At 42.7% G+C, this 15,194-nt stretch overlaps 2 protein-coding genes across 2 annotated transcripts; one reads left to right on the top strand and one right to left on the bottom strand.

The window, feature by feature from the left end:
• Window positions 1-4,172: 4,172 nt before the first annotated feature.
• On the top strand, window positions 4,173-6,611 carry si:ch211-231m23.4 (free fatty acid receptor 2). The gene is given in 4 exon segments (XM_034554367.1): window positions 4,173-4,257; window positions 5,767-6,248; window positions 6,250-6,517; window positions 6,520-6,611. Coding segments are annotated over 4 exon segments (927 nt in total).
• Window positions 6,612-6,968: 357 nt separating this feature from the next.
• On the bottom strand, window positions 6,969-9,621 carry lim2.5 (lens intrinsic membrane protein 2.5). The gene is made up of 4 exons (XM_034553968.1): window positions 9,424-9,621; window positions 7,830-7,979; window positions 7,418-7,552; window positions 6,969-7,053 (listed from the first exon to the last, which is right to left on the bottom strand). Exons 1-4 carry the CDS (start codon window positions 9,599-9,601, stop codon window positions 6,992-6,994), a joined length of 525 nt encoding a protein of 174 aa, XP_034409859.1. The 5' UTR covers window positions 9,602-9,621; the 3' UTR covers window positions 6,969-6,991.
• Between the last annotated feature and the right edge of the window lie 5,573 nt (window positions 9,622-15,194).

The raw sequence follows: 15,194 nt of genomic DNA, 5'->3' as shown, positions 1-15,194 counted from the left end.
TCATATTTTGTAAACTTGCTGCCGTGGTTTAAAACATGCACTTTACAACAGTGGTGTGAAGCGTCTGCCAGATTTGAGAAGCCGGAGACGAGAGCCGTTCAGGCTGACTGCGTTAAATGAGCTCAGCAAGTTTCCTGTTACTGAATAGAATGGAGGGGGTTAGGGGTCTGATAAAAAGGCACAGTAACTCATCAGTGGGCCATTGCAGACACATTCACACAGCAGCTCATCTGGCAATGTAAGTTTCGGTATCCCTCAAAGAAAAAGATGAATTCTCAAAATAAAGAAAGAAAATTGTACCTGATTAGCTGACAGGTGCTTCAGGGCTTTAAGAGTCAACAAATTACTAAATGTTTTGCAGTTACGTATTATGACGGTATTTGAACATACTTGAATTATACACCGCAAAATTATTATAATCTTATTTGAGTGACATTTGTTCCAATGTTTCTGAAATCAAGGTCAAAAGACTTTTTGGGTAAGTAAATATATTTATTTAACATTGACAATGCTTTTTGCTATTGAAATTCCTCATCTGGTGTTGTCTGTTCTGTGATCATGAAAAGACATTTCCTAACTCACTTTATTGAATCTCAGTGACCTGCAAACACATGAGGTATTGCAATGATCTGCAAGATGTCTGAGAGAAATCTAAATATGCTGATTTCTCTTATTTCAAGTCAGTAATGTGTTTCACCAGATACATTGAGCAATTGCTGATGTAACTAAACCCACAACTGCACCAAATGTGATAATTTTGTTGGTGCCAGTTAATATCTCTCAATCAATGTGTTGTGTTTCTTGGTGGTAGGGCTATCATATGATTTACATTTAGGTGACTGGGACTTGTACTTTCATTCATTCATTCAAGTTTATTTGTTCGAGAGGGACAATGCACATTGATGAACACTTTAAATTAAAATGTAAATGCACCCTAATTACAGCTGCAAGGCTGATTTCCATTGTCTGTCCCCCTGCCAGAATGTACAGGCTGAGTGTCCTAGAGGAAAAGGTCATGCCAAAGTGCAGTAGTAACAAACTACAATCAATTATAGTCTATAACTGCTAATACACAACAGTTCGGTAATAAAAAGTTAACAATGGATAAAAAAGAATTGCATATATATATATATATATATATATATATATATATATATATATATCAAAATATATATAATATAATAATTCTTGCATTCCTGTCCAACTTGATCTTTTCAATGAGGACACACAGGGCCGTCTCAGTCGAGTGGTGGGCACGAAAACCAAACTGCATAGGATACAACAGGGGATGGTCTTTGTTGAGATGCTCTACAAGAAGTTGGGCAAACCATTTCTCTGCTATTTTTGATATTATCGGTAAGATGCAAGTTGGTCTGTAGTTTGACAAGTCAGATTTTTTCCCAGACTTGAAGATTGGAGATACCACCGCCACCTTCCAGGCTGAGGGGACCACTACATGTTTGAGGGATAGGTTAACCAGATGATTTACGGGTTGGACCAAGGAGTCCTTATGTTCTTTATAAAAGTTAGCTTTGGAGATTCTCATACCACTAATGAGCTTGGCTACCTCTGAGTCAGTTATTTCAGTGATCTTAAAAACAGGTTGGATAGAGTTGACCGGGCTCTCACTGCATTCAGGAGAGGAGAAGAGCTTGGCTATCTCACCCACTGACTCCAAAAAAAGTGGTTTAGACTAGTAGCCAGAGTGATGTGATCCCTCACTAGAGAGTAATTTATAGAGAGCTCTAGTTCCTTGTCCTGTTTGCATTTACGGCCAACCAATTTGTTAATTTTTGGGGAGTTTTTCCTGATCCGATGTGAGGTCAAAGGTCAGGGATGTCGTATGTGTACAGATTGTAAAGCCCTCTGAGGCAAATTTGTAATTTGTGATATTGGGCTATACAAAATAAACTGAATTGAATTGAAAATTAACCTGGCGGGTTTTTCAATCAGCTGGAAATGGTTGAAATGATCCATGGTTTGTTTAAGGATTTTGTCTTTCTTCACTGTCACACCTGTATGTCAAGTTGGGTTTTTGTCCTGTCTCCATGTTTGTTTTGTGACTTCCTGTTTTATTTTGGAAATTAACTCTCCTTTCGTTTCAGGTTCCGTGCCCTTCCTCTTGTGTCACCAGTCTGATTGTCTTCCCTGATTCCTGATTGTGTCCACCTGTGTCCCCACTTCCCTCATGTGTCCTTATAGTCTGTGTCTCCCCTTGTCCTGGTCCAGTGTGTCTGATCCTTCGTCCTGCACACACGCCTAGTCATGGTCATGTCCAGGAACTTAGTGTTAGTCGTTTCCAGGTTTTTTTTCCCTGTGATTTTTTGTTAGTCGTTTCCAGGTTTTTTTCCCTGTGATTTTTTGTTAAGAAATAAATATACTGTTAGTTAAACCTCCACTCTGCGTCCGAGTCCTCCTCCACAGTTCCCGCCGCGTGACATTCACATCCCAGTTGATATTAAAATCCCTGATTACAATTGGTTCCGTATGGTCTGCCTGGTGATTTAGGAGGGCTTTTAGTTGGTCATAGAAAGCTTTTTTGTCAGAGGGTGGGCGGTACAGACATATTAAAACACAAGACATTTCAGCAGATAGAGATTTTCACACCAACAGACTCAATGTTAACTTCACTGGGGGATATAAGTTGGCTGCATTTTAGTATCTTTAACATATAGTAGGGTCTATCTGCTGTGCATGTGCTTTGTCCATGAGTGCTTTGGCAGTCTGAACAGTCTGTACCCGTTACTCTGTGAACTGTAACACGGTCCATTGTCACTGATTACTGTCTGGGGTATTCCAAATCTGGCGAACATGGATTTCAGCTTTTGGATGACAGTTGTGGATGTGAGGCTGGTGATTTTTTCTACCTCAAAATACCTGCTATAATAGTCTACGACAACTATATAGTCAGTACTGTGCCAGGTGAACAAATCTGTGGCTACTGTTTGCCAAGGTCGTTCCGGGATAGGATGTGAGAGCATTGGTTCCTTTGCATTGGAGCTGCGTCGCTCAAGGCAGATGCTGCATGATCCTACTAGTGCCTCTATCTGTTTGCACATTCCGGGCCAGAGCAGTACGTCTCTTGCTCGCTGCTTACACTTTTCCATCCATAAGTGTCCTGTGTGAATTCGGGAAAGCATTTCAGCTCTGAGTGAGTGCGGCACAATGATTTTTTCACCTTTGAGCAGAATCCCATTTGTCTCGGATATCTCGTCCCGATGATTCCAATACTCAGCGACAGCCGGCGGACATCGTTTGTTTGCCTCAGGCCATCCTGCTTGGATAACTTGTCTCAACATTGAGAGTTGCTCATCTTGTGCTGTGGCGGTTTTGATTTCTGCCATTTTGCGATCACTCACCAGTGCACTGCTGATCACAGAGTGGATTTGTAAATCCATGCCTTCACTTAAAGAGTTATCAAGACACTCGAGCGGCTTTCTGGACAGCGTCTGCATCCAAAGAGCACTGCTTACAGCTCCTTTTCAATTAGAGCGTAATTTTCTTCAGTCTCATTTAGTGTCTTGGATGCATATGCGACTGGTTTCTCTCCCTGAAGCAAGATTGGTCCTAAGCCACATGTTGATGCGTCGACTTGTAGTTTCCCGTCTTTGGTGTGGTCGAAGTATGTGAGCACTGGGCCGGGCTCCTGCGTTAGCAGGTCTTTCACTTGTTGGAATGCAGCTTCTTGATTTGAGTCCCATGTGAATTGACTGTTCTCTTTCAGCAGTTGTCTGAGCGGGGCAATCGTCTCTGAAAGTCTAGGTGCAAACTTGGAGAGGTAGGTGACCATGCCCAGTATGGTCTCCAGCTCTACTTCGCTGCGTGGGGGAGCCATTTCTTGAATTGCCTTGACTTTGTTAGGGTCAGGCTTGATGCCTTCTCGTGTCAGTCTATGTCCAAAATAGCTCACCTCAGAGACGCAGATTGTGCATTTGTCTTTGTTTAGCTTTATTCCTCTCTCCCTGGTTCTCTCCAGCATGGCGTGCAGGTTGGCATCGTGCTCTTCTTTGGTGCGACCATACACCAAGATGTCATCCACGATAGCTGCGACACCCTGAAGCCCCTCATAGGCCTCATCAACTCTCCTCTGAAACTGATCCTGTGCAGAAATGATTCCAAAAGGGAGCCTCTTGAACCGATATCTGCCATAAATGGTGTTGAACGTCGTCAACATGGATGATTCCTGGCTGAGTTTTATTGTCCAGTATCCAGATCTAGCGTCTAGTACACTGAAGTACTGTGCTCTGGCTAGTCTTGGTGTGACATCATCTAGAGTGGGAAGTGGATAGTAGGGTCTCTGGACAGCTTTGTTTAGGGGGAGGGGATCAAGACACACCCTAAGCTTTCCTGTTTTGGGTTTTTCCACTACCACTAGTGCATTTACCCACTCTGTGACCTTTTGGATTATATCCATTTTTTCAAGCTCATTTTTGAGTCGGTTGCGCAGGGCATATGGGATGCGGCGAAGTGGGCACATCACCGGTGTTGCTGAGGGTTTAAGGTGAAAGGTGCATTCTCCGGGGAATAGTCCAATGCCTATAAACACGTCAGCAAACTCTTCTGTGACGCTGGTGTGTGTTTTCGGCTGTGCGTTAAACATGTGCACTAGCTTGATCAAGTTTAGATCTATACATGCACGTAGACCCAACAAAGGTGGAGCATTTTCAGCATGCTTCAGCAGATCCTTAATAATCCATTTAATTTATATAGTGCTTTTCAAGATACTCAAAGACACTTTACATTATACACCGTAGACACAGCTACGGGGAGCAATGCAGTGTCTTGCTCAAGGACACATCGACTAGGGCGGGGATTGAACTGCCAACCTCTTGATTGAAAGACGGGCATGCTAACCACTGACCCATAGTCGCCCCACAAAAAAAGGTTATAACCTTTCTGCTTTCTGCTTTAACAGTTAGAATATTGTGAAATTATTAATATAATCATTGAATTTGAGCTGACTTTCAATAAAAAACAGTACTGTAGTGTAACTTCACATGTTATTATAATATTATTTCATATAATGTCCAAAATAATGTTGTTTCTGACTTGGAGATAATTGGTCTCTCGTCTTGCTTTTCGGGCCGTACATGATACCGTAATACCATGAATAGAGGCACATTTCAAGATTACATTTCAAGCGGCGGCTCACATGACGGAGTATCCGCGGATGCCGGCCCACATGACCGCAGTACGAATCCCAATCCATCCGTGGCGTGGGGACGCCTGTGTTCTCCATCTTACGTCGTCAGGTCGAAGTGAGAACCAGCTATTCTGACACCATGTTATGTGTGTACTGACAGTGAGTTGTCTAAGTAAACTTGCGCACCTTGGTGACGTCATCACAACAATACTATTATCAAACAGGAAGTAGTCAAGATACTACAGTTGTTGTCGTCGTCTGCTGCTGGGGCCTGGGGCTGACCCAGTGGTGGCTGGTATGCTGCTGCTGGCACCTGGGTGTAGCCTGGTGGTAGCTGGCATGCTACTGCTGTGGTCTGGGCTAGGCCAAGTGGTAGCTACTGGGATTATGAGGTTGTTAAAACATGTTTTATATTCCCTCATAATCTCTGTTTATTCTGGATCAGAAAACAAGATGAATATTTCTTATTTTGACCAAATCAGACTTCACTGATTTATCATGATTGTCACTGGTGTCTTATGTGTACAGATTGTAAAGCCTTTTGAGTCAAATTTGTAATTTGTGATATTGGGCTATACAAAATAAACTGAATTGAATTGAATTGGTATACAAATTATCTGTAGATTTGAACCACCTGTCAGTCGTGAGGAGTGAGGTCATCCTCTCAGTTTACATCATTTCTTTCCTCATGGGCCTGCCGGCCAACCTCCTGTCTCTCTATGCGTTCAGCGTGAAGATCCACTCCAGGCTGCTTCCAACAGACATCCTGCTGCTCAACCTGACTGTCCCGGACCTGCTCTTTTTCATCATCCTGCCTCTGAGGATGCACAAGGCTGCGTCAGGCATGAAATGGCATTTGTCCATCTTCTTGTGCTCCATCACCACCTTCACGTTCTTCTCCACAATCTACACCAGCTCCCTGCTACTGATGGCAGTCAGCGTGGTCTGCTACATTGGGGTAGCTTTCCCTGTCACCTACCATCAGCTGCTCAAACCTGTGTACGTGATAGTCGTCAGTGCTGTTATTTGGCTTATTTCAGCAGCACACTGCATCATCACTTTCATCATCCAGCACCACCCGTCACTCGCCAGCAAAAACTCCCAACGTCTACTATGAGAACTTTTCTGAGAAGCAGTTGGAGATCCTCCTCCCTGTACGTTTGGAGTTTTTCTGCCTCATACCTCTTCAGATTTGTGTTTTCTGCTACTTGCGCTGCATTACGATCCTGTACAGCCGCCCAAGGATATCCCAGATGCAGAGGCAGAAAGCCATCGGCATGGCCTTGGGGACTCTCGCTGTGTTTCTCATTTGTGTGCTGCCATACAACTTCTCTCATGTCCTGGGTTACTTCCAGGGTGAGAGCCTGCAATGGAGGCATACACATTGCTGCTTTGCACCTTCAACACCTGTATTGATCCCATGATCTTCTACTTCTCCTCCTCTTTCCACTGCACAAGTAAAAAGTAAATTTTTAGCAAGCATGTACTCACTGTTTCAGGATTAGAAAGGCAGCCCGCAACCACTGGCGTGTAAAATACACGTCCATACAATATGTCCATGTCAGATGGACAGAGCGAGTGCTGCGGCACAGTTCAGTTCACTTCCGAGAACTCAAGTCTAGATTTTGCTGGTTACTTGGCCACAATTTTAAATTGCTAAGGGGGATCTAATCTGCTCAAAGGGTTTGAGTGGCTTTCCATACCAAACAATCACAGACATGACAAAGACCATAAAACGTGTTTGATGCGTTTGTAAAATTCCAGATTTTATTATTTTACAATAAATTCTCTATTTTGCAATGGGGATTAATATCCTTTGCACCCATGACAAGTTATCTCTTGTTTAATTTAACGTGGGCCAGCCACTCTCCTACACTCATGCATTCTGTAGGCACACATGTAGAATATACCTGCAAATCAAAACATAGGAATGTAATTAGCACACAAGCAATTTCTACAGTACAGCCACATCAAGTACAAGTTAATGGTGTGAATAAATGTCAGATTGAGAATGTATAGTGGGCTTTCTGAGATGAGATGAGATGAGATAAACTCACTGAAGAATTTCTGTACATAAAATGTCAAGAAAATGAAAATGTTCCTGGGACAGCATTGATGATTCCATGATTAGTTTTCTTTAGCTGAATTTGGAATACTAACTGTTTCACTTGGTCGGCAATAACTGTGTATAATATTCACATATTCACAACAGATTTTGCTTACTATCAGGAGGAAGTTACACCGAACTCTACTGCACTCTTTTATTTAACAAACCTGCAAAGAAGTTCATGAGCAGTGCCACCCAGCCTAGTATGTAGGACCAAGAGAAGCGCCAGTCACCAAAGCGCTTGCCCAGGAAGTTCACAGTCACTCCAGTGTAAATGGCCATTGCAAGCAGAACAAAGAGAGCTGGCATGGTGGGCAGGGAGGAAAACGTTTTAGAACAACAAATATCCGTGATCGTAAAGACTGGCAGATTGTCTCATTTGGAAGTATACCAGGTGCACCTGCTATAAAGCAACTAATATTTGTCTGAGATTTACATGATATGAAAATTCAACAAATACAAAACAGAATTTATGGCAGATGTGACGTAAAAAACTAAATGAATAGGACACTATTCGGTTGTATTTCCTCTATAGCGGCATGTCAGAATGAATCTGAATCTACTGGACACATGACTCACTTGAAACAAAGAACATGATTCCGGCAGCAAAGGAGCGGTTGAACCTCTCAAAGGCCGAGAAGTGGGCAAAGGAGAGGATTCCTGCGATGATGCCGGCAAAGCATGACATGGCAGAAAGGATCATGAAAGCACGAGTGGCATTCCAGTAGGCTGAGTAAAACAAGGGAGAGAACATACTATAAATATATGTGCAGGAAGATAAATAAAAACATATACATTTTATATGAACTGTTTAATCCCAAAAACAATTTCCTGGAAATGTATCTTTCCTAGAATTCTATTGACCCCTGGAACTGGAATTTTATTCCACATAACCTTTGCCTTGAACTTGAAAACTGCACTGCTGGACTCACACATTAACAGTGGCATGCTGTGTGAAGCCAGGCAATCATAAACAGTACAGGTATACATACTGTACGTATGAAGGGAAATGTACAGTCAACTGTAGTCAAGTTCCAAAGGGAAGTGAATTTAATCAAGAACATTTTGAAGTACAATTTTGCGATTGTATTGCATTTCTTTTCCATTTCATTTGAACTTCTTTTTCATGTATAATGTGGTGAAACTACCCACCACTATCCTAAGTCTGTAGGCTTGTTAACATCTGGACAAGCTGCCAAATTGAGTTGCTTTTGAATGTTAAAATACTGCTTACACAATGAATCAGGAATCACAGCGTACTATCACTTCTACTTCAAGAAGGTGCTTTTGTTTTTAGTGGGGTACTTTTAAAATTCACTTTTATTTCTTAGCCACACGTGTGTGTATCACAGGTCTGCCAGTTGATCAGTCCAGAACTTTGTTGCATATATTATCTGCAACTATAGGATGGTTTTCAATCAACATGAATTAATTGTTTCGATACAATGTATATGTATCCTTTTGATTTTGGTGATCCTGTGGCTTTTTTTTATCCAGCGACATCATCAGGCCTTTGGTTTATAATTAGTGCTAATTAGCTAATTTTAGCATGCTACACGCTAAACTAACTTGGTGCACATGGTAAACATTACATCTGCTTAGCATCAGCATGTTAGCATTGTCATTGTGCCAGCCTCATAGAGCAGCTAGCATGGCTGTAGACTCTTTAGTCTTGGTAAAAGTCTAGTAGTGTGTAGGATTTGAGGCATTCTTGGTGTGGTCGTAGATTGCAACGAACTGAAACTTCTCCCAAAAACTCGAATGACCCTATCTAAATCCACTATTTGGTTTTTCTGCTCTGGGCTACTGTAGAATGTGGTGGATAATAATAATGTGTTGGATGGCTTCATGATCAGTATGTAGATATGAACTGCTTATTCTAAGGTAAAGCAAACACAACCATTCTTATTTTCAGGTGGTTATAGTCTAGAAAACATAGAAACATATCATATTCCATTTATATCAATACCTCCGCAGAAATGTTACCCACTGTTCATTGAAAGTGAAAGATATTTATTCTTTTCACTATTGTTGCTGCCATCACCTGAATACTGTCGTGACTGGTTATTGCACCAAGTCACGACAGTGTATTCAGATAAGTACACCGAGAAGTACGTTCTGCGTCAGAGAGAGACCCACATTTAGGTGTCCAAATAAGATATTTCCCACTTACCAATGCTGTCAGTCTGCATGTAGCACTTGCCAGACATACAGTATCTCCACAGGCCCTGGTGGGCAAAGCTGCCAGACAGACGGTACTGCATCCAATAGTCTGTGGCTGTGGAGACCACCAACAGGATGTTCCCCACGATGGCACAAAATAGGCCCCCTCCCATGAAGCTGTGCATCATGAGTGACACTATGACAGCGGTTGAGGCTTACACACTGTGCAAAAATAGTAAAGATAGGATTCAGCAGTCATTTTATACAACAGGGGTTGCAGCTTTGTATTACATTTGTGTCAGTAGGTAATAGATTGAGGAGTGTATATGCAGCCACAGATTAAAATGGGAAGGAAGATATTAATTTACATTTCCTGTTAGATTGACCCTTCAGGACGAGGGGGTTAAAACTCGGCAGACACCATCTACTCAAACAATTACATTATCAAACCGTCATTACGAGACAGAGGTGTCTCCTTCCTGTAGACTAATTTTTGAAAGGGTAAAGAAATTTGTGATCAACATCAGATATTGCTGTCATATGAATATGACTAGTCTGCTAGCAGTAACATTCTCCGTTCTTCATTCAAGGGAGATGCTGCCCGAAAACACATGAGGGTGTTAGAGCTATATGTGGATATATTCAACAAATACGAAACATAGCTGTATGTACACATGTGGCAATTTTTGGGTGAATTAGTCCAACACCTCAAATATAACCCTATACAACCAAGTTAAACCCCTGTCCCCTGTATGTAGCTGCACTGACTGCATATAGTCATAATCGAAACACAGTGATATGAAGCTAGCCACAGAAATCAGCATTTCACAACAGGGCATGTGTCGACCAGGTGGAGGGTCTAAACACCATTATGAAAGGAGCCAGATAGATCTCTAATCTCAAATTCGGCATTCGATCATGACAAATGTATCATACAGTTAAGTAAAAAGAATCTGAGCGATAATGTTGTAATATTACTGATTTTGAACAAAACAACAAATCTATCAAATGTTTACAAAATCCCATGCTGAAGGCCCTCTCAGCCCACCCACCGGTGAGACACACACTTTTTTACATTTACTCCACATTCTTTCCATCCAAGTGGAATCGGCAGTTAACAGAAGTATCCGGCATCATCTCACCTGGATTCCTCGGTATAAATCAACCCTCTTAAGTATCAGCCTTGTGTGAGAGAGTGCAGCCAGGAGTGAGCGAAACGTCAAAGAGGAAGCCCTAGGCTGAATTCCAAAAAGTTATCCCCTCCACTTTTCTGTTGATGGAGGCAAAATCCTTTAAAACAATCGGCACAGAACAAATGCATTGAGCGGCCGGGCCAAAAGCCACGTGACTCTTTCACACTGAACTACATGGGAGTATCTTTTTGGGTGGGGGGGGTGTCATGGGAGAGGGGAGGGGTGATGGTGTTGGATGGAGATGGGGGAGAGTCTGGGATAGGAGGCCGCTAGTAGTCCATGTCTGTTGTTCTATTCGGCATTCTGGAACTGTGGATGTGCAAAGGCTTGCAGTACTGCTGTGGTCAATGGAACATGCTGAAGTGCACACTTTCTTTCAGGGTGGCCGGGGTGTGGTCACACACACACACACACACACACACACACACACACACGCACACACGCACACACGCACACACGCACACACACACACACACACACACACACACACAGAACAGACACATGACCAAAGAGCTGCTTAGAAAAAATGACAGACTGCATGCAGACAGAGCTTAAACCTGTTCACTCTGAATATGTAATGACGTCGTGAAAACACTGATGGTCAAAAGCTGCCCAATACTGCGTAATACACAAAAACTTTAAATTGTTCACTGATAGTATTTAGAATATTAGAATCAACACTTGAACTATTTGACACGCGTCAACATCATTTACACGGCTTGCACACTTTGTCAAAACAGACACAACTGCCACAATGAGCGGGTCACTAAAGGTTATTTAAGGGATACGGGGAGCACGGCTAATTACATATCAGATGCTCGGTGTTAAAGACATGCTGCAGGTTAATTGATCTCTAAATGTCCCATAGGTGTGAATGTGAGAGTGAATGGTTGTATGTCCCTACATGTGCCCTCGATGGACTGGCGGCCTGTCCAGGGTGTCCCCTGCCTTCGCCCTATGTCAGCTGGGATAGGCTCCAGCGCCCCCGCGACCCTAATGAGGATAAGCGGTATTGAAAATGGATGGATGGATGGATGCTCGGTGTTAATATTCAGAGAATTCCATCTTTTGTAATTAACTGCTTAATTAGGCTACATGAGGGATTTGTGTCAGTCATGTAATTTATTTGACAATGCGATAAACATGTATAGCAACCTGCCTGAAACACAAATGTTGTAAAGTCAAAGGCTTGTTTTATTGTAGATGCATTGTATGACTCAAACAAAATCAGCTCAGTCTTTAAACTGCCCACAGCTGTTGGGGTGTTTAGTCTGCATTCAGACTGTAGCAGTGCCACGCTTACTTATGTGGTTAGTAGTTGCACAAGATGCAATAGATGTCATGTGTACATTGTCTGTTCGGGGTGCACAGACCATCTACGGTAAATAAGACTCCACCACTCAGCGCCGTCACAGATGGGAAGGTTTGTGGCAAGATCTTAGACAGAGAGAAGCAGATATACACAATGCTGTTTGAATTCAAAAGGTCCAATGAATTAACAAACAGCACTTGTGGACCTTTACTGACCTACATCAGCAATCAGCATGACGTGCACCAAGCATGAAGTAGAAAGGAGCCCTCAAACAATGCTGACAAGAGAATGGACCCTAGTGATTCATTCAAATTGGCAGAAAAGAAATAAACAGTGCCATATATGAACTAGAAAAGAAAAGGTTTGTTTACTTTATATATATATATATATTATACTAGTATGAGTTTATTAAATTAAACAAACGTAGAGAAAACAGCAGCATATTATATATGTATTAAAGTGTTTTCAATTTCCATTGTACTAATTCAATTCAATTCAGTTTATTTTGTATAGCCCAATATCACAAATTTGCCTCAGAGGGCTTTACAATCTGTACACATACGACATCCCTGACCTTTGACCTCACATCGGATCAGGAAAAACTCCCCAAAAATAACCTTTGACAGGGAAAAAAGGGAAGAAACCTTCTGTAGAGCAACAGAGGAGGATCCCTCTCCCCGGATGGACAGATGCAATAGATGTCATGTGTACAGAATGAACAGCATTTACAAAGTTACATAAACACATTACATGAATATGACAATGTAACAGCTGGAGGAAATCTTAATGCGATGGGATGTCTTCACCACTGCTTAATAGCTCCATCTGCTGCACAAACATAGACATAGAAAAAGCATCACATCACCACAATGGAAACACCCGAGGTATTTGAGTGTTTTTCCTCACAACAGAGGACCCGTCAGGGTAATATGTGTACTGTAACTCTGACTCCCGGGTGCACACTGCTCTCCTCAGAACATTAGTGCAGATCAAACCCACATAACTAAAAGCATGAGCAGTGTTGTGCTCATATAGCCCACTCATATTGAATCTACCCGTTAATGTGGACAGCCATGTATTCTGAATACATTATTTTCACAGAACAAATGAATCATACATGTATCATATCAGTGTTGGAAATATATTTCAAATAAATACTAGATTCATATTCAAATACCAAAGGCATGCACATGTTCCGATAGTCTCCGATATACTTTATATCTTAAAGTACAGTATGAGCGACGTATACTTTTGTCTGCAGTGAAAAGATCGGATTCAGCCCTCAAATCCAAACATGCATGAGCAAATTACAGAGTATATTGACACTTTGAATTAATAAACCACAACCAAGTTGCTATTTATATGACTACAGCGAGCGGTCACATGAGCTTCATCACCTGAATTTATTGAAAACCAACAAAACATATTAAACAAAGATATTTGAAAACAGCTTTGAAAGAAAGGCGACACAAATATAGATATTACAAAGATTATTCTTCAGGCCTATACCTTGAACTTTAGAACGTTTGCATCTCCTCTCAGACACCAAAAATGACCCAGAGGATGGAGATGGTACGCCCCGTTCCCGACGGTACGTTCTGGCAATAAGGAATGAATGAAAAGAATATTTGATTTACTATCACGGTCTGAAAGATGTTTCATTTTGAAAAATGACCGTTTGTGCCTGTTGACACGTCATGACGCTCGTCTTGGTCTTGTGATACGTTTCCCCAAAAATGAACCTCGCTCGAGAGCTTCTTTGGAAAGGGCAAAAGACCCAACGAGGAGAAAAAAGCCGCCTAAGACTTACAAGAAAAAGAAAGCTGCACTTAAAATACAATATCAGGAGTCCTACTGCATTTCTTATTGATCAAAGAATGAAGAGTATACCATGTAACTGCAGCACGTGGTTTAAATCTGGCCTTGGGACCTTTGTTGGATAATTCTACGCTGTCATCTGTCTAATGGCCCCCCGCTCATCCTTCTGGGTGACTTTAACATCCAGACTGAGAAGTCATGTGACCTGCTACTCTTACTGTCTTCCTTTGCTCTCTCTCAGTCCTTCCCCTCCTACTCACAAAGCTGGACACCACCTTGACTATATGTTCACCAGAAACTGCTCTACAGCTAACCTCACTGTAACTCCACTTCATGTTTCTGACCACTTCTTCATCTCATACTCTCTCCCACTCTTTGGAACTGACAACCCTCCCACAACGGATTCTGCACCTGTCCGTCGCAACATCCGCACCCTCTCTCCCTCCTCTCTGGCCTCCTCTGTTCTGTCAGCCCTCCCTTCAACCGATTCCTTCGCACTCATGCAGCCTAACTTCGCCACTGACACTTCTCTCAACGCTGTTGTCCTCTCTTGATTCTCTCTGTGCTCTTACGACTCCACCCTTCTACCAAGCCACTTTGTTGACTACTTTACAACAAAGCTAGACAACATACGCTCTTCATTTACTAATCCATCTTCCATAACTACACCTCCAGTAACTTCACCTTCCCCCTTGACCCCATCCCGTCTCACATTCTCCAGTCTATTGCTCCGGACCTTCTTCCCTTTCTCACCCATCTTATTAACACCTCCCTCTCAACCGGCTGTTTCCCTAACTCTCTGAAGGAGGCAAGAGTCAACCCTCTCCTGAAGAAACCCACTCTCGACCCATCTGAAGTCAATAACTACAGACCTGTTTCTCTCCTCCCCTTCCTTTCCAAAACTCTAGAGCGAGCTATCTTTAACCAAGTCTCCTCCTTTCTTCACAGTAACAACCTTCTTGACCCCCACCAGTCTGGATTCAAGACAGGCCACTCAACAGAGACTGCCCTCCTTGCTGTCTCGGAGCAGATTCACACAGCTAGAGCAGCCTCTCTCCTCTGTCCTCATCCTTCTAGACCTTTCCGCTGCCTTTGACACAGTGAACCACCAGATCCTCATGTCCTCCCTCCAGGACCTGGTATCTCAGGCACCGCGCTCTCACTCTTCTCATCCTACCTCCCCGACCGCTCTTACCGGGTAACCTGGAGAGGATCTGTGTCTGAGCCTTGTCCTCTGACTACTGGGGTCCCTCAGGGTTCAGTCCTGGGTCCTCTTCTCTTCTCTCTGTACACCAACTCTCTTGGCTCTGTCATTCGCTGGCATGGCTTCACCTACCACAGCTATGCTGATGACACCCAACTGATCGTCTCGTTTCCCCAATCCGATACACAGGTAGCAGCACGAATCTCTGCCTACATCTTTTTTGACTATACCTTGAATAGGGAGGGTAGAGCCGT

The sequence above is a fragment of the Cyclopterus lumpus genome, chromosome 16 (assembly GCF_009769545.1).
Source record: "Cyclopterus lumpus isolate fCycLum1 chromosome 16, fCycLum1.pri, whole genome shotgun sequence".
Lineage (NCBI taxonomy): Eukaryota > Metazoa > Chordata > Actinopteri > Perciformes > Cyclopteridae > Cyclopterus > Cyclopterus lumpus.
Note: the sequence above shows the minus strand (reverse complement) of the source record. Positions and strands in the feature narration are given on the sequence as shown.